The sequence below is a fragment of the Globicephala melas genome, chromosome 1, assembly GCF_963455315.2.
Source record: "Globicephala melas chromosome 1, mGloMel1.2, whole genome shotgun sequence".
NCBI lineage: Eukaryota > Metazoa > Chordata > Mammalia > Artiodactyla > Delphinidae > Globicephala > Globicephala melas.
Window position 1 is genome coordinate 35,112,709 of NC_083314.1, and position 18,185 is coordinate 35,130,893.

The 18,185-nt window shown below is 52.1% G+C and overlaps 1 protein-coding gene across 2 annotated transcripts in view; it reads left to right on the forward strand.

Annotated features, from left to right (window-relative positions):
- RASSF5 (Ras association domain family member 5) overlaps positions 1-18,185 on the forward strand; it is a 71,095-nt gene that overhangs the window by 50,189 nt on the left and 2,721 nt on the right. For both annotated transcript variants that reach the window (XM_030872855.3, XM_030872856.3), the window contains 3 exons: positions 14,917-15,027; positions 16,051-16,348; positions 16,837-16,952. In XM_030872855.3, the coding sequence (XP_030728715.1) occupies positions 14,917-15,027; positions 16,051-16,348; positions 16,837-16,952 (525 nt within the window). The remainder of the gene's footprint in view (positions 1-14,916; positions 15,028-16,050; positions 16,349-16,836; positions 16,953-18,185) is intronic.

The following is an 18,185-nucleotide window of genomic DNA, read 5'->3' on the forward strand; positions in this document are numbered from 1 at the left end:
AGTGACAGAGCTGCAGCAGCCACTGAGAGGGTTGGAGGAGATTGACTTAACCTCTGAAAAGCAGAGACTCCTGGAGCTGGAGGAGACTGTCAAGGGTCTTTACAGCCATTCCCCTGTTTCCAAGCAGGCCTGCATATAACTGACACAGGCAGGGAGGGAAGCTGTGCTCATTACCACCATCCTCCTCCAACCCATTCATCAGTCCTCCCTTGTCCACGGTGCTAGACAATGTGACTCCAGCTGGTTGGATCCCTGCTGTGTATGAGGCTACAGTTCGAGGCAAAAAAAATCAGGGAGGGCGGCAGCAGAGCGTTTCCGCCTAACAGACCACACTGGCAGAATTTCTATTGCTGTCAAGCCGAAAGGTTGGCATGTTCAATGAGGTAGTATGTGAGAGGGGCTTAGCCAAGGGCGAGGCCCCCACCCCACGCTCACCCGACCCCAAAACACATGCTCTTCCCACCACACACATGGCATCTCGGGTGAGAGTCAAGTTCCGAAAGGCTCCAGCTAAGCTCAGCTCTCCCAGCTCTAATCTGGTGACCTGCCGCAGGAAGCTGTTTTTCTCATTCAGCCAATTTCCTGATGCTAAAATCCAGGCCGTTTTTCCCTGTTCTGGTCTTGGGAAACCTGGTCGCCATACTCTGCCACCAGCACCTCATCAGCCTCCAGTCCGTGAGCCCCTCTGTATCCTTCTCATCTCCTGGCTCTCCGCAGAGTGAGGAGTGGTGTTGGGCTGTCCCCCGTGCCGTGATGCAGGCGTCAAGGGGAGCTGGGACCACAGGGCACCAGCATTGCCGCGGAGAGTATGAGAGGCAGGGCCCTCCGTTGGCCAGAACACGTGGAGAGGCAGTAGGCAGGCCTAAACTCCGGAGTCACACATGGCTGGGAAAGTGTGGGTTAGCGAGGAGGATGCGGGAGCTGATGGGTCCAGGGTGTTTAGAGAGCATTTCCGGTTGCAACTTGATGCTCCCTTCTTTCTGCTCCCAAAACACTGGTATATCCTTCTCCCCTATCCCTCATTTTGATGGGCTGTACTTTTCTGGAAGAGGAACCAGATCTTGTTCATCATCGTGTCCCCAGCACATGGTAGGCACTTAATGCGTGTTTGATAAAGGAGGAGGGAGCTTGGAGGTTCTTCCTCAAAAAGTTTCTTTCCCCAAGAGGCAGCGGGGGCTCCCGGAGGACACACACAGCACTTTAGGCAAAGTATGTGAAAACGGATCTCAGGACTGTGAGAAAGGGAAGCTTGCTGAGATTCTGGGTGAGGAATCAATGGATTTTTCCAGTGACTCTGAAAAGAAAAATCTCACTGAGTGAGCAGAAAATGCAAGGACAGCTTTCCATCCACCCCATCTGAGATTGCTCAGCTATTTGCCTTGGAGGATGAGGGCAGGCAGGGCTGGGTTACTAAGCAACCAGGCCCTGGCACCTGCTGGCAAGTGTTGGTGTGGTCCTTCCTCAAGTGGGGCCTCCCTGGGGGGCTGAGGCAGAGGGGTCCATGTGGGGAGGCGGGAGAGCCCGCTTTGATGGATTTCTCCTGTCTGCCTTTCAGCCATGGGAATGGCAGGTTGAGGGGGGAGGAATCAATACACTTCTCATTTGTTTAACTTTCCCAGTTTAACTCTAAGCAAGTGAAGATCCCAGTTTGGTGACCCCAGTAGTCTGAGCATTCTCAGACAGCCCAGGTGGAGTGGGCGGGGGCCCCAGGCCCTCAAGTGGGCCCAACACTGGGCCTGGCAACCCAAGCCCTCAACCTTCACTCTGGGTGACCTCAGGAAGCATGCTCACTGCTCTCGGTCTCACTTTCTCCTTCTGTAAAATGGGGAGACTTGCCCCTCCAGTGGAGACTAATTGCTAAAGAGGGCCCAGCATCTGCCTGTGAGAATGGGTGGAGAACTCCTGGGCTTGGGATTATAAAGGCTGTTTCGAGGAATGCAGATGGGTGTTGAATTGTGACGTGAGGTGGGGTTCTTGACTGCGGTGCGTGGAGGTGTAAGGTTCTGTTCACAGAACAGAGAAAGGGCAGGAGCTAGGGTTCTGCTGGGAAATGGTTAGAATGTCAAATAGTAATAGTCAGTTCCTGGGCCTTGATGTGTGCCAGGCACTGTTCTAAGTGTATGGACTCATTTAATCCTCACATCGTCTACAGTTGCCGCGTGAACAACGCGGGTCTGAACTGCATGGGCCACTTATATTTGGATGGTTTCAACAGTAAATATTACTGTAGTACACGGTCTGTGGTTATTTGAATTCGCGGATGCAGGATACCGAAGGCCCACTGTACGTTATATGCAGATTAGCTCCAGCGTTGTTTAAAGGGTCAACTGTGTATATGGTTTCCATTTAACAGTGAGGAAACTGAGGCACTGAAGGGGTTCAAGGGTCACACAGTAGTAAGGGGCAGATCCAGAACTTGGACCCAAGTAGTCTAATGCCAGAGCTCCCAGCCCCTAAGCTATGCCGCCTCTCCTGTAGCTCTTTCCAGAATTACCCAAGTAACCGAAGCCCCAGCAGTGAGGCCAGGAGATGCTCACAGATGCAGCTGCATGTCAGCAGCATTCGTCTTGGAGTCACTGAGGACAGCGCACTTTACCAGGCCATTTAGGAGACAGGAAACCAGAGGTCCCTGCCCCTGAGCCTTTAGGATACAATGAGAAGACACACACGTGGAAAGACTCTGAGCTACTCAATGACCAGCTAAGACACGTTTCAGTATCACAGAGTAATCCCGGAGCACCAGCGTGGGCTGGGTTAGCAGGGCAGGCAGGCAGCGCAGGGACAAGAGGGCGTGTGTGGGCCAGTGGCGAGGCTCCAGCACCCAGCACCAGCCCAGCCAGCAAAGATGAAGGCACAGGCGGGGCTTCCAGTTAGAGGGGAGCCGAGAAGGAGCCACTCCCCGCAGCAGGGCAGTGCCACGGGTGTCCCAGCCGCCCCTCCCCTCTGAACGAGCGTGGCAGTGCAGGGATACGGGGAGCTGGCACTGGCTCCCACGCGCCTGCTCACCACCTCGGAATTCTCTGAATCATTTACGGAGGCTCGGCCCCAGCCGGAGCCAGCACGTGGTGGGAGAAGGTGCGCCTGCTGTCCCGGCACCCACGGCCTGTGATTAGAACACACGAGCTGGACTCCTAAAGCCGCCCATCTCTCATGGCCCCGTGACTCTGCAGGGCTTGGCTTGATGGCTCTCAGAGCACGTGGGATCCTAGAAGCTGCGGGACCCTGTGGTCAAAGCATTCTTGTGCAGAGATGTCCACTAGGGTGAGAGTGAGGAAGGGATTCGGAGGTGGGGATGGAAAACTCTGAAGGCAAGCCAATTGCGAGCTCCCAGCTCGGCGACTTCAGCAGAATTCCACGATTCCGTGGCCTGCACAGAAAAGATGAGACAGTGTTGCCCCACATCTTCCTTTTGCTGTCGCATCCATTTCTCTAGGATGTGTGAGGTTGGAAAGCCGGGGTAGCTCCTTGCTCGTGGCCGGCTGTGACGGGGTGCGAGGGGACCATCTGAAGCAGGGTGGGAAGTGCCCACTGCTTGAATCGCCTAACGATTCAGGTTTCTGCAGAATGTGGGTGATTGGACTGTTCGTCTCAAGGCCCGTTCCAGATCTCTGAGCCCAGGCTTCTGAATTGCACCCGAGCTCCTCTCTGGAGGGTCGTCTAAGAAGCTAGGAGACCCTCTCCTAGCTGCAGCTGTTCCTCTGAGCCAGGCTGGGCTGTCCAGGTCATCCCTAGGCTTCAGCCATTTCGTAGTGCACCTGGCAGGAGAGTGGCCAGGCCTAGGAAAAGAGCCTGGTCCTGGAGGTCCTGGGATGAGGGCCCCCTTGCTTAGAAGTAGGATCGACTCCTCACTTTCCCGGAATATAGAAAGTAAGGGACACTCCCAACTTTACGGGAACCAGGTGAATCCATGAACTGGTTACATGGCCCCCAGGTTCCCCTGCCCTTGGAATCTTCTTTTTTTATTGTAAGAAAAAATATATAATGTAAAATGTACCATTTTAACCATTTCTACGTGTATAGTTCTGTGGCATTAAGCACCTTCACATTTTTGTACCACCATCACCACCATCCTCTCCAGAACTTTTGCATCTTCTGAACTCAGCACCCATTAGACAATTAACTTCCCATTCCCTCCTCCCCACAGCCCCTGGCAACCACGATTCTACTTTCTGTCTCTTTGAATTTGATTACTCTAGGAACCACATATGAGTGGAATCATAAAGTATTTGTCTTTTTGTGACTGACTTATTTCATTTAGCGTAATGTCTCCAAGGTTCCTCCATGCTGTAGCATGTGTCCGAATTTCCTTCCTTTTTATGAATGAGTAGTATTCCATTGTGTGTTTGTACCACATTTTGTTTATCCAGTCATCCATCAGTAGGTTGCTTCCATGTCTTGGCTATTGTGAACAATGTTGCTATGAACATGAGTGAACAAATCTCTGTTCAAGTCCTACTTTCCCTTCTTTTGGGTATATATCCAGAAGTGGAATTGCTGGATCATATTGTAATTTCATGTTTAATCTTTTGAGGATTCGCCATACCACTTTTTTATAGCAGCTTCATCATTTTCCATTCCCACCAGCAATGCACACAGGTTGTTATTTTCTGTGTTTTTGAAAATAGCCACCCTAATAGGTGTGAGATGGCATCTCACCATGGTTTTGATTTGCATTTCCCTAGTGACTAGTGATTTCAAACAGTTTTTCATGTGCTTATTGACCATTTGTACATCTTCTTTGGAGACATGTCTATTCAAGTCCTTTGTCCATTTTCAATGGGGCTGTTTGTTTTTTTATTGTTGAGTTATACGGGCTCTTGATGTTGATATATTCTGGATCGTGATCCCTTGTTAGACGTATGATTTGCAATGGAATCCTCTTTAAATTGATTCTAAAAGAGCCAAGTCTCGCATTTGAAGAGACTGGAGTCTAGGATGAGTTATTGGAACCCACTCACTCCCCCTGCCCACCATCATCCCTAATTCACTCCGCAGTGCTCTGGTCCTGGGTTCTCTGGGAATACAGAGATGGGAAAGGTGCAACTCCTGGTGTTGGGATGCTCATGGTCTAGTCAGGGAGACAGGCTGAGACACAACTCACACTACTATATAGAGGATGAAACCAGTGCTGGAATAATATTGGGGTGTAAGCTTATGCTGTCGAAGAGCCCGCTAATTCTAGATAGAAGTGGTGGATTAAGGAAAGTATCCCCCAAAGATATATCAGTTCCAGGGGGCAAATTCTCTCAGATGAGGAGGAGGACGTCTCAGACTGAATGATCAAACTAAGATGTCAGGGAGACTGAAAGGAGACAGGGACCTAGCAGGAAATCTAGTGAGGAAAACTAACCTGAAAAAAGACCTTCTCGGGCTTCCCTGGTGGCGCAGTGGTTGAGAGTCCGCCTGCCGATGCAGGGGATACGGGTTCGTGCCCTGGTCCGGGAAGATCCCACATGCCGCGGAGCGGCTGGGCCCGTGAGCCATGGCTGCTGGGCCTGCGGGTCTGGAGCCTCTGCTCTGCAGTGGGAGAGGCCACAACAGTGAAAGGCCCGCATACCGCAAAAAAAAAAAAAAAAAAGACCTTCTCATGCCCTAGAAACTGTTGAGGGCACAAGAAAATGCCCCAAGGTAAAATTCCTGTTGCCACTGCAGTAGAACAGGTGGCACCCTATTCTGCTTGGATTCACACTTTAGACCTCTGAACTAAAAAAGGGGGGCTTCGTAACGGTCCAGGGGAGGGGAGAACAGAAATGGAAGGGATTTGCAACATCTACCCTCCGAAACAGTCAGAGTGCAGGAGTCTCCTCTGATTTCCAGTTACTGTCTCAGAAGTAGATGGGTGCCACGGAGCAGGAGCCCTATAGGACCCTTATACAATTCTGGAACCTTTCATTTCCATAGATTCGATTTTGGGTTTTGTGTGTGTGTGCATGTGTGCGCCTTATTGCTTCTTTGTGTTTTACTCAGTTCATTAAGCAAACGTTTAAGGGCCCCTCCTGTGTGCCAGGCCCTGTCCCGGGAACTGCGTCAGTGAACAAGTCTTTCTCTGCCTTTGGGAAGCTTCTATTCTATGCTCAAGCTGCAGGGATGTGTGCTGATCTTGAGAGGCAGCCAGAGCACCTGTGTCCAGGCCACAGCCAGGTGGGGGGTGGGGTCGGGGGAGGGACTGTCAAGAAAACCTCCAGGGTAGAGTACAAGGATGCAGTTTTACAGAGGAAAGAAGGACAAGCTGTGCCCTGGGGCCTGCAGTAGACAGAAAAAGTGAGGGCGGGTGTCCGTCTAGGACTGAGAGGGGATACCTGGGGCTACTAGAGTAACCACATGTGCTGGTCTGCCCAGGACTTTCTGATTTGGGCACTGAAAGTCCTGCATCCTGAGAAAACTCAGTCCCGAGCAAACTGGGACAGCTAGTCACCCTACCTGGGACTCAGAGCTGAAGGCACCGCCTACTTATCCATGGGACACACAGTGGGCATGTAGTGCCAGGGGCCCACAGCACTTCAGGGGCCCACAAACATGTTTTAATTTCTTTTAAAATCAGGAGAAAGAAATGAACTTTTAGGTTGAAGAAAGTACTTTAATCTATGACATTTATATATTTGTCTTTATACCAATCATAAAATATAATTTCCAAGACTTTTTTATGGAGAAAGGGGCCCACAGCCCTGAGGATGAAAGTGCATGAACAAGAGTCATAATGTGGCCCAGGCTGAAAGGCCTGTCAGGGGCCAAGGTTAAGGCGAGAGGACTCCCGCATGGCATCACTACCCACCAGTCAGACTTCCCTTTGCCAGATGAACGACTACTGAGGCTGCTGGTAGTTACCATGGCGTTTATTGACTGCTTGCTGTATACTTACATTGTGCTAAGCACTTCCAGATGTGCAGTCTCATTCCGTCTCTGCAGTAAATGTATAAAGAAGGCCTTCTTATCTGCGTTTCGCAGGCAAAGCATCCCGAGTCTCAGTGAGACTGACTTGACCACGTTCACAGACGACCAAGGGTAGGGCCAACCTATGGCTGGATGTGCAGGCAGCGTGGCCTAGTGGGTAATAACATACCTCCATCATTGAGTTATTTCGAGGATTAAATGAGATTGTGACTGCTAAACCCTGCGCACGCCTGGCTGTTGAGATTTTTATCATGATAATGAGGCCCTACAGGGCCTGAACTTAAGTGCGAAGCTCCAGGGCCACAGGGCTTTCCCAGCTTCCTGTGTGGGGCTCCTGCCACCCCAGGTGACGTGCTCCTGCCAGTAGACAGAGGTGGCCAAGTGAAAGGGTGAGGGACGCCATGCCCAGGTTCCAGGACATGCTGGCAGCCCAGAGAGTCCACAGACATGACGCCCGCACACACGGAGCTGGGCTGGGCTGCCTGGGAAGCCGCCGAGGCTGGTCCCTGTTGTGCTGTGCTTGTCCCAGTGTCCATGTATGTGTGTCTCTGTCTTCCCTCCTCAGATAACCTGTGAGCTCCAAGGACAGGGACCACACCCCATGGGTTTCAAGTCCCAAGGTGCCTTTCACAGTCCCCAACCCATGGGCAATTCAGTCAGTTGCTGTTGACTGTCTACATTGACCACACTCCATAGTTTTGTCTTTAGGGACTTCAGTCTCTAGTTTTCAAGGCTCCTCCTCTACATCCCCCCAGAGCAGCTCAAATTCCACATGGTTCTGCTTGTATGGATGGCTCCATCCTTCCTTCCTTCCTCTGCTGGGAATAACCTATCAGGGAACACAGTTAAGGAATTTGATTCTTTTATTTCGGGACATTGGACAGCTCCATAGAGGGACTTGTGGGAATCAACACCTTCACTGCCCTGGGTGGGGCTGGGGAAGCCATTCCAGAACACGGCCATCGGGACTCGGATGGGGCCCTGTAGTGAAGCCCCATGGGGCTTCCTCTTTCCCATCTGGTTGAGGCCATCACAAAGGGGCCAATGAACCCTGAATGTGATCTGAGCATCGAGCAGGGTGTGCCCAGCCTGGACAGACAGGTGCCTGCCCCTTTCCTTCAGAGGGTCCTACTTAGGATGCGCCAAACAGAGACAGCAGGTGTTTGGGTCAGGCCAGCTGCTGGGCAGAAGGCGTCTGCAGGTGGTCATTCTCCTGCAGCCGATGCCTGAGGCTCTCATCCCAGACAGAGGCCTGGAGATGCTTCCCACCCAAGGGGCAAAAGAATCGCTGCTGACAGATTTGCTAAGAGCTAAGAAAGAGGAAATGTGGCAAAGGCTCGTGGTGACCAGCTTCCGGGATAGTTTTTGTTTTGTTTTCTTGAACTGTGTGAGTTGAGAAGGTGTGGACCTTACTTGAGCTTGGCCAACGTGGGGTCTGGCGGACGAGTAGAGAAAGCCAGTGGTGAGTAAGGAGCAAAGTCAAGTCGAAGAGAAGCGTTAGGCACGTTCTGTAGACCAGTTGTCACTGCTGCAGTGCAGACCTGCTGAGCTCCCAGCTCTCCTCCCAGAGGCCCCCATCCCCACACCCAGTTCTCTGAAACAGAAGAGGAAGCAGTGATGAAAGAAACCACCCTATCCTATCTTCTGTGTAAAATCTTAGAGCTGCAGAGGGCCTTAGAATTCTGCTGGTCTCGCTTAGTGATTTCACAGATGAGGAAACTGAGGCCCCAGGAGTGAAAGTGACTCACCAGAAGTCACAGGTCATTGGATGGGCTTGCGTTCATTCTCACCAAGAAATTGCAAAGAGCTGAGCCATGGGACAGGCTTCCAGCCAAAGCCCACAGCCCCACGCAGCCCACACCTTCTCAGCATCTGCTTCTTGGGGTGCAGGTTGGTATGAGTTGCTCCTGGACCTGACTACTGTCCACGCTGGGCTCTGGGCTGAGTATCACCTAGGCTGGTCCATTCTCTCCCTGCCACGCAAGCAACAGGTATTTTTCTGACACGTCCTTGGAGGTCAGCCCAGTTCTCCGCTGAGCCCTGCAGAGGGTGCCAAAGAAGAATAATCATCAGATATCCTGTCTGACTCCCTCCAGGGAGCATCTAACTGGGGAGATGGGATTGACACAGGTGAAACAATAATGAAACAGTAAAAGGCAGCATATAATCAGATGCTAAAGGTAGCCATACAGGCTGTGAAGCCACCTCCATAGGTCCTGGCAGTGGTGGAGGTAACATTAGCAGGCAGCTGCGGAGGTCCATGGCACGTGGGAATTTGCAGCTCTGCTATGACAGGAATCTGAGGGTTTGAGGCCATGGGGCTGGTGTTTGGAAATGAGTCCCCGAGCTGGTGAGTGAGCTTAGCTGCCCACCTGCATCCTTCCTCAGGCAGCTTGCTGCCTCCCAATTAGAGAAGGGAGGAGAGAAAGCAGAACTCCAATGAAGTGATAAAGCTTTTGTCTACTTGCGAAAAGTGTCCATTAAGTGAGAGTGAAGTTACCAAAGGCCCATACACTGGTGGTGGGAGGAAATACACAGGAAACACCTGATTCTTGATACAAGTATGATATTAGGAGAAAGGCGGGGACCAGTACAAACCTGTATACTGTATACCTTTCTCCATTTGGGAATTAAAATGTCAGGAACCTAAAAGATTAGGAGAGCAGAAAATGAGGAGATTGCTGTGGGCCAGAGAAATTTTCTCAGGAAACTACACAGAGAAGATGGAACTAGAGGAGATGGGGGCTATGTATTCTAGGCAGAAAAACTGCACAAATGACAGTGTAGAGCAGACGTGGGCAAACTACTGTTCGTGGGCCAGAGTCCACAAATAAAGTTTTACTGAAACACAACCACACTCATCCTATGGTCGCTCTGTGCTACAGTGGCAGAGGTGAGTAGCAACAGAGACTGGATAGCCTACGAAGCCTAAAATATTTGCTCCCTGGCCCTTTACAGAAAAAATTTGCCAAGCACTAGTGTAGAGAAAAGAATGAACAAACCCTATGACATGTGAGCCAATCCAGAGGAAGTGCTCCAGGAAAGTGAGAAATGAAATTGGCTAACAGAGATAGGACTTTGTATGCCTGGAGTGATAGTTACAGTACATGCCTTTTGGATGGGTTCAATCATTTCCAAAATACCCATTATTTCATTTGGTTTTACCTTTGCATCAATCCTATGAGGCAATAAAGGATTTTTATAGATGAGGAAACTGAGGCTTAAAGACATGATCCAACTCTCTCAAGATCACTTTGTTAGTGATGGGAGTCACAACCTGAACACACGCTTATGTTCACCCCACAGGTATTGCCTGAGCCTCTACCATGTGCCAAGCTGGAACTGAGCTCTGGGACCCCGTGGTGGAGCAGACAGGTGCTTCTCTCACAGAACTCAGTCCAAATGGCAATCCAAGACATACTGCACTATAATTCCTAGCAGAAAGCAAGATCATTTTTCTCCCCCTGTAGGCAATGGGGAAGCACTGAAGTTTCTTGAGCAAGCGTATATATTATCTGCTTCATGCTCAGGGCCACTGGGTGTGGAGAAGAGACAGAAGTATGATGTAAGTCACTAAGGAGCTTCAGTCTAGTTAGGAAGAAAAACCAAGGTGGATGGTCTACTTGGAGGATAATATTAGATGGATATTTAAGTGCAGGATAGTATAGTGTTAGTTTTGGATGTAGGTTAGCTCTAACCTCGCTGGGGCTCCATTTCCTCATCTGTGAAATGGGCATAATAATAGTACCTTCCTCATAAACTTGTGGTGAGGATGAAATGAGCTGATACATGCTAAGTGAGTAGAACAGTGCCTGGCACATAGTTAGCCTGTTAATAACAGTCAAGGATCATCGTCATCATCGTGCAGGGCTGAGGTGGTCAGAGAGGCCTTGACAGGTGAAAGATTTCAGATAGACAGACAGCAGTAAGATGGTGAAAGCTGTGTGCAGGAGGAAGAGGCTGACAAGTTTAAAAAGAGGAAAAGTGAAATTTCTTTTTTTTTTAATATGTATTTATTTATTTGGCTGCATTGAGTCTTAGTTGTGGCACGTGGGATCTTCATTTCTGTGTGTGAGATCTTCGTTTCGTCACGTGGGATCTTTTAGTTGCGGCATGTGGGATCTAGTTCCCCGACCAGGGATCGAACCTGGGCCCCCCTGCATTGGGAGCACAGAGTCTTAACCACTAGACCACCAGGGAAGTCTCAAAGGGAAAGTGAAATTTCTGGCAAAAGTGAGGTTTGCGTGATTTAGGTCCAGAAAAAAATGGGCCCAAATGTATCTGATGGTTCCAGCACATTCTCCTCAGCCCACTCCTGACCCTGGGGGTTAGGACCTACGAACACAAATTTGCTTCTCACCAGTGCCCTGGATGTGCTGGCTGCATTGGGAACAGCTCAACCGTCTGCCACCAATGCCAGGAGCTTAATCAGAGCAGATGCATCCCATGCCAGATGCACTGAGACGTATAAGCCTCCTAGGAGAGACACCTCACAGGGCAATGCCTGTTATCTTTAAAATCACAACAGAGTGAGCTCCCCATTCTGTCCCCATCTTGGGCCACCCCAGGAGACAAAACTCTGTCTGGTTTCTAGCTTTGTACCCGTAGATGGAGACAAATCTTTCACTCTGAGAACTTGAGAATCTGGCAGGTGAATAGAAAGCGGGGTCTTTGACTTATCCTCTGAAGATCGCAATATTATTGATCTGTTCACACCCTGGATACTGCCTTCTCGGTAAACCTTTGGGGGCAGTGCATATCTGTGAGTGCAAAAGTGTTAAGTCTGCAGCTGGATGGGGACGCTTGAGGTCTGAGATTGCTTGGGAGGGGTCTATACCAGTTCTTCTCCAACGTTGCCGCACATTAGAATCACCTGGGAGATTTTTTTAAATCCCTCTGCCCAGGCTGCACCCCAAACCAATTAAATCGGATCTCCAGGATGGAGCCCAGGTGTTGTGTTTCTCAAGATCCCCCAGAGGAGTCCACGTGCAGCCGGGTTTAAGAAGCACTGGTCGAGGTTTTCTACCATCTCTAGGATGGGAAAGAGTGCACTCCCGTAGCCATGGCTGGCTGGCTGGCTGGCCTGCTTTGGGAGGTGATTCATTCAGTCCATGGTCAGATCTTGTCTGCCAGATCTGGTGCGGGCAGCAGCCAGGGGTGCTGTCATCCCAGGGCGGGAGATTCAGTGTGCTGGCCAGACAGGGCTCCTGGCACTCCCAGACGGGATGGAGATCAGGATGGTTGTTTTCTGCGTGAGTCCTGCAAAGGGTGCCCGCGGCCACTTGCGTTACTTCCCCAGGTTTGTGGTGGGAAGGGGGGAATAGATGGGTTATCTGCTGCAGGAAAAGAGAACAGGAAGAAAAAACCTTAGGTTAAGGCAGCTCTGACTCTTACTGTATTCAAAAACAGGCTGGAATACTGGCCTTTGAAAGCCATGATGCAGCTGCCTTTTCTTACCGGGAAATGGCTCTAGCTCATTTGGAAACTATGAGAGATCTTCCAGGAGCTTCCAGAGCTTCTAACTCTTTTTTGTAGATAAGTACGAGCAAGCTGCTAACTCCTAAGGAGCAACAGCCTGCATGTTTCAGAGACGGACAGAATGGAGTGTATGTATTGGTAACGGGATACTGGTCTTTCTGACTGGAAGCTCCCAGAGGGCAGCAGGCACGTCTGGGCCCACAGAGATGTGCCCAGTGGGATGGGTGCTGGGGACGGGGCCTCAAGGAACTAAGCGGGGAGGGACGAGGAGTGAGAAGCTCCACTGTGATGGTCCCTGGGTGAATAAGTCGACAGCGAAAGAAGACTCTCTGTGTGGCTCACACCACTTGCTTCTCAGCTCAAGAAGATGGCAGATGCCCTGGGGAGTACTTGCCCTTGGGTGGTCCTCCATGAAATCAGGGTCCTGTTCCAGAGACCTGAGTGACCACATAGGAAAAGGGTGGGCCCTGCATCCTGGCGCCTGCCTCCTCCTGCCAGAGGCTAGAAGTCCCTCCTTGACATCTTTACAGGTGACACGGTGGCCCCAGGTCCTGAGGCTTCTGGGGACCCACTGAACGTTTCACAGGTCACGTAACTTATAGGTCTTGGTGTAGCGACTGCTCATCCCAGCCCCGTTGCATGGAATTTCAGTGATCGCTATGGGAGTGGCTGAAGCGGCTGTCCTAGGGTGACCACATGGAATTGAGAAGAGCATGGGTTCCAGACTTTGATGGACTTGTTTCCAGGACCAACGCAGATGCTTACTAGCGGTGGGACCACAAGCGTGTTTCTTAACCCTTCTGAGCCTCTGTCTGTAATCTGTAAAACAGGAATAACGTACGTAGTGTGTAAGGTATGTGAGTGTACAGTGCTGTTCTGATTGAGATCCTCAAGGAAGAGTACATAGGGGAGCAGACAGGCCAGCGGAAGATGCCGTGATGGAAAAAGGATGTCAGCTCGTTTCCATGCTGAAGGGTGGGTGTGGGAGGCCACGCCCGCTCCCCTCGGCAGCCACAGAGCTTGACATCTTATCGGCTCTGTGGGACTGGAAAGTGGGAGGGGGGAGTGAAGGCATCCTGCTGAGTGTGACTTGTCTCCCGTGGGCGGGCTGGAGGGAGGAGGCTGGACAGCTCTGCCATGGGAGCCTGACATGTTCAGCTGGGTGGTGCTGTGACGGCAGCATGGCTGTGAAATTCCCCAACCAAACCAGACACCCACAGGGCAGTGCTGGGTGATGTCAGCCTGGAGAACGCGGTTGCCCCACCACTCTGGGCCTGTTTCTTCATTTGCCAGAGGAGAATCCTGACCCACCCTGGGTCCGCTAGATTTCTAAGACCAGGCAAATTCTTGGCAGGTTTTGGCTGACCTATTTATTCCCCCAAACTGTGGCTCCTGCACTCCCGGCCACACAGGACAACGTGAAGACAAAGCAGGGAAGGTGGGTGGCAAGGGACTTGAGAGAAGCCCAGGGAACTGACAGACGGACAGGTTTGCTTAGACCCCAGAACTCTCCCCTGAATTCTGTCCACAGTGTGAACAACATCGACCTGCATCTCCTTGGCTTCCTTCTTCCTAGAGGGGGTGCGGGGGGTCGGGGGGCAGTCAGAAGAATAAATTGTGATGTCATGGGAAGAACACAGCAGAACGGACTGGCATCCCTTTTAGTTCTGCAGAGGCTGACTGCAGGGCTTTAGGCACGTTCCTAAACTCCTCCGAGTCTCCGTCGTGTCACCCGTGAAATGTGGGTAATAAACTCTTATCTTGCAGTTTGGATTCTGAGGATTAACTGAGATAATGCAAGCCAAGCACTCGGCACAGAGGAGGTGCTGAGTAAACGCTGGCTGTCCCCGTGCCCCAGCGGAGATTTATCCCCTCAATTATCAGGGAAGGCTACCGCCCCCCGCCCCCACTAGTTCATGCATTCATTTGATAAATATGTATGTGCGCGTGTGTGTGTGTGTGTGTGTGTGTGTGTGTGTGTGTGTATTCTTACTATGTGCAAAGTGCTGTGGCCAGTGACATGGGGCCTGGACTAATGTCCATGTGCCCTTGGTCCTCTCGATCTGGGAGAATTGCTGTCATTCCCATCAGCATATACTGGGATCACGTGTATGTTCCTGTCTCTCCAGCTCTATTGTTACTTCCTTGAGGAGATGGCCATGGCTTGCATTTCTTTGCATCTCCCATAGCATCTAAATGGACACCCTCCATAAGCAAAGCAGCTCTGCTGATTCACCAGATTCACACCCAGTGCCTGTGTGCCGGGCCTTTTCACCTTGGTCTTGCAACAAGCCTGAACGGTGGGTATTGCCCCCATTTCACAGGTGTGGAGACTGGGGCCGAGAGAGATGGAAGTCACTTCCCCGGGGTAGCTGGCTGCGCAGGGGTTTGACCTTTGATTTTTCTCAGGCTGAGTCCATCCCATTCACTGCGTGAGGCTGGCGCTCACTTATTCTCGGTTGGAGAGGACTTTGGGAGGACGAGGTCATTTCCTTCCTCATCCTGAGAGCCACTGTACATCCACCCTCACATCTGTGTCTGTTTCAGAATGAGTGTAAACCCCCAGAGGAGCCGTGGTGCCCGCCCACGCTGCAGGAGATCAAGCAGAAGATCGACAGCTACAACACCCGGGAAAAGAACTGCCTGGGCATGAAGCTGGTGAGGGGGCTTGCCCCACACTGTCCGCCCCCTTCCTCTCTCCCCCTCCAGCTCCATAGCCCCTGCCGATGTGGCTCCCCTGCTCTCCCTCTGCATCCTGGGGGATACCCCCACCAGGGCCCTCCCCTTTCTTTGGGCTCCTGGAGGCCTCCAGGCTTGTGTGAAGCTGAGAGCCTGGGTTATCAGGGGTCTCTGTGTGTTTTAGGGAAATAAAATGGGCTTCAGAATAAGATCCACATCTAGTCTCTGGCTCTTCCTGTTTTTAACTTGTGGCTTTGGGAAACCTTAACCTCTCTGAGCGTCACTGTAAAATAGAGATATCAGTTCCCATTTGTCAAAGCGCTTGTGGGAATTAAATGATATACAAGTGACTAAGGGCCCAGGAGGCCCTGGGCAAGGGGAGCTCGCAGCAACTCCTCCTCCCCTTCTTGGTCATTACAGCCTGTGTCTGGGGAAGCTTCCTTAGACTGTGCAGAGCTCAGAGAGGGGAGGGCACCGACTTTGTGCCAGGTTTGGAAAGGCCATCTTCAGTGGGGAGGGGAGGAGACAGTAGAAGAAACCTGCCCCCTGCTGGTGGCTGGCAGCAACTGGCTCTTTGGGGCTTCAGCCGGGTGGGGCGCTAGAAAACCCAGTCGCGGATAGGCCTGGGTTTAAGTCTTGCAGACTGCCGGGTTTTGGAAAGAGATGCAGGAGAAAATCCAGTGCGCTTGTTCTCCGAGGACCTTATTACAGAGGCTTCCTGCTCCTCCTCGGTTTGGCGGGGCAAACTAGAGAGGCCACTCCAGACCCTGCCTCTTGGCCTGGGGACCCACCAAATGCAGTCGGCATCTGCCTCGTGACAGGGGATTTGGGGCAGGCAGCCTGAACCCGTCGGGAGGGTGTTTGACTGGGATGGCACTGCTGTTAGGAAAGGCCTCTGCAGCCCACCGGATCTGGGGCCACGGCCCGGAGTGGCAGATAGGATCAAGCAACACAGACCCTCCCGGACCCCACATGACTTCCCCCCCGCCCCCCACCCCGCAGAGCGAGGACGGCACCTACACGGGTTTCATCAAAGTGCATTTGAGACTTCGGCGGCCGGTGATGGTGCCTGCTGGGATCCGGCCGCCGTCCATCTACGACGCCATCAAGGAAGTGGACCTGGCAGCAACCACGGACAAGCGGACATCCTTCTACCTGCCGCTGGACGCCATCAAGCAGCTGCACATCTGCAGCACCACCACGGTCAGTGAGGTCATCCAGGGGCTGCTCAAGAAGTTCATGGTCGTGGACAGTCCCCAGAAGTTTGCACTTTTTAAGCGGATACACAAGGACGGGCAAGGTATGAGAGAGCTAGCTCCCACCCAGAAACTACCTTTCCCAGGTCCGTCTGTGCTCCCCAACACACTGGAGTGGGAGGATTGGGCCTCTCGTGGCACCTCCACCCAGCCATCCATGTGGCATTAGGTCTGTGGAAGGGCCACACGCACATTCTGCCCGCTCACTGTGCCCCTCCCTCCACGCGTGACTTCAGGAAAACCACACCCTGGGCTCTCACTTCCTAATCTGTGGAATGGGACGGAACCGCCCACCACTCCTACTAATCTTTTAGGGGATGATGTGAATGGAAACATGCTTCACACTCTAGCAGACACCGAAGATAAAGGCTGTTACCCTATTTATTCTTGTCAGGTTCATTTCGTTAGGTTGAAAGGATGTCCACTTCCATTTAGAAACACCAGCCTCTGCGTTTCCAATCGGTCCCACCCCTCCTGAGCCCCTGCCCTTCTTTTCCAAGATGAGCGCCCAGCCCCCTCTCTTGGTTTGCAGTGCTCTTCCAGAAACTCTCCGTTGCGGACTGCCCCCTCTACCTGCGCTTACTCGCTGGGCCTGACACGGATGTGCTCAGCTTCGTGCTAAAGGAGAACGAAACTGGAGAGGTGGAGGTAGGTCTGGGACCCTTTGTTTGGTGCACAAAGCCAGCCTGCGGGCACGCTGGGGGGCATGGGTCAGCCTCACCACCCAGCACAGCAGGAAAATGTCTCCAGGCAGCTGGGCTGGGGTGAGTGCTGGCTGAGGTTCAGCATTTAAGCCAGGATTGTAAGCGCCCTGGGGTAGCAAGTCAGGGCCTGTGTCTGGCAAGGCCTGTGGAAAGACAGGACTTCATGTGCTTTATTTCTGAAAACTCAGGGTGGATGGGCGCTGAGAAACTCCCTGTGTTCCACCCAGGTTCTTTTGCTCCAGGATGGCCTGGGCTCCACTGGGCATGGGTATTTTTGAGTCATTTGTCTCTCCCTGGTTCTTCAAAGCGGACCTCGATCCCCCAAGGGAAGCTCACCGGAGTCCAGTCTGTGGTGTGAAGTGAGGTGAAACCAAGCTGGTGGCCCCCGCGGCCTGGGCTGCGTGGCAGGTGGGGTCACAGAGGAGTGACCGAGAACAGGGTGCCTCTCACAGAGTTTGTCACACTGCATTCACTGGAAGCCTGGGGTTTGGGGAAGCAGTCTTGGGAGCCACTGTGGAAATCTGGGGGGTCCAGGCGAGCGGGGCCCTGTCCTTTCCCGGCCTCCACCAGGCAGCTCTGCTTTCCATCTGCTTTATATAGTGGAAGATTTCGTTTGGAAAAAGTATTCCGCTGAAGCTGTTTGAACACTGCTGGCCCGTGGCAAGCTCACGGACCTGGGGGTTTAGAGGCCTGGCTTCTAGTTCTAGTTTTGCTGCTATAAGCTTTGTGATTGTGGTGCTTGTGTCTGTGATTGTGGTTCCCTCTGTGGACTTCAGTTTTTTCATTTATCCAATGTGGGGATTAAACCAGATAAACCTTAATGTTCCTTTGTGCTCAAAGAGCTTAGGAGTCGAAACCCCTGGCCCCATGGGGGCCTCAGTTCCTGGGTCAGCCTGAGAGAAGTCAGACTTGCCTTCTTTCCTGAGAGGCCAGGTCCCCCAGGCCCACCAGGCTCTGCAGAGCTGTGCAACAGACTCATCTCATCATCTGCTCTGCCAGCCAAGGGAGGCACATACCCTCATTCCACGGCAGATGAGAAAACAGGCTGAGAAGGTGGACTTATGTGCTCAAGGCCACACAGTGGAGCCAGGTTGACACCCAGTCTCCTGAGTCCAAGTCTAGCTCTCCTCCAGGTGCCACTTGAGGGTCCGCATGTTGGGAGCCTGTTGCTGATCAC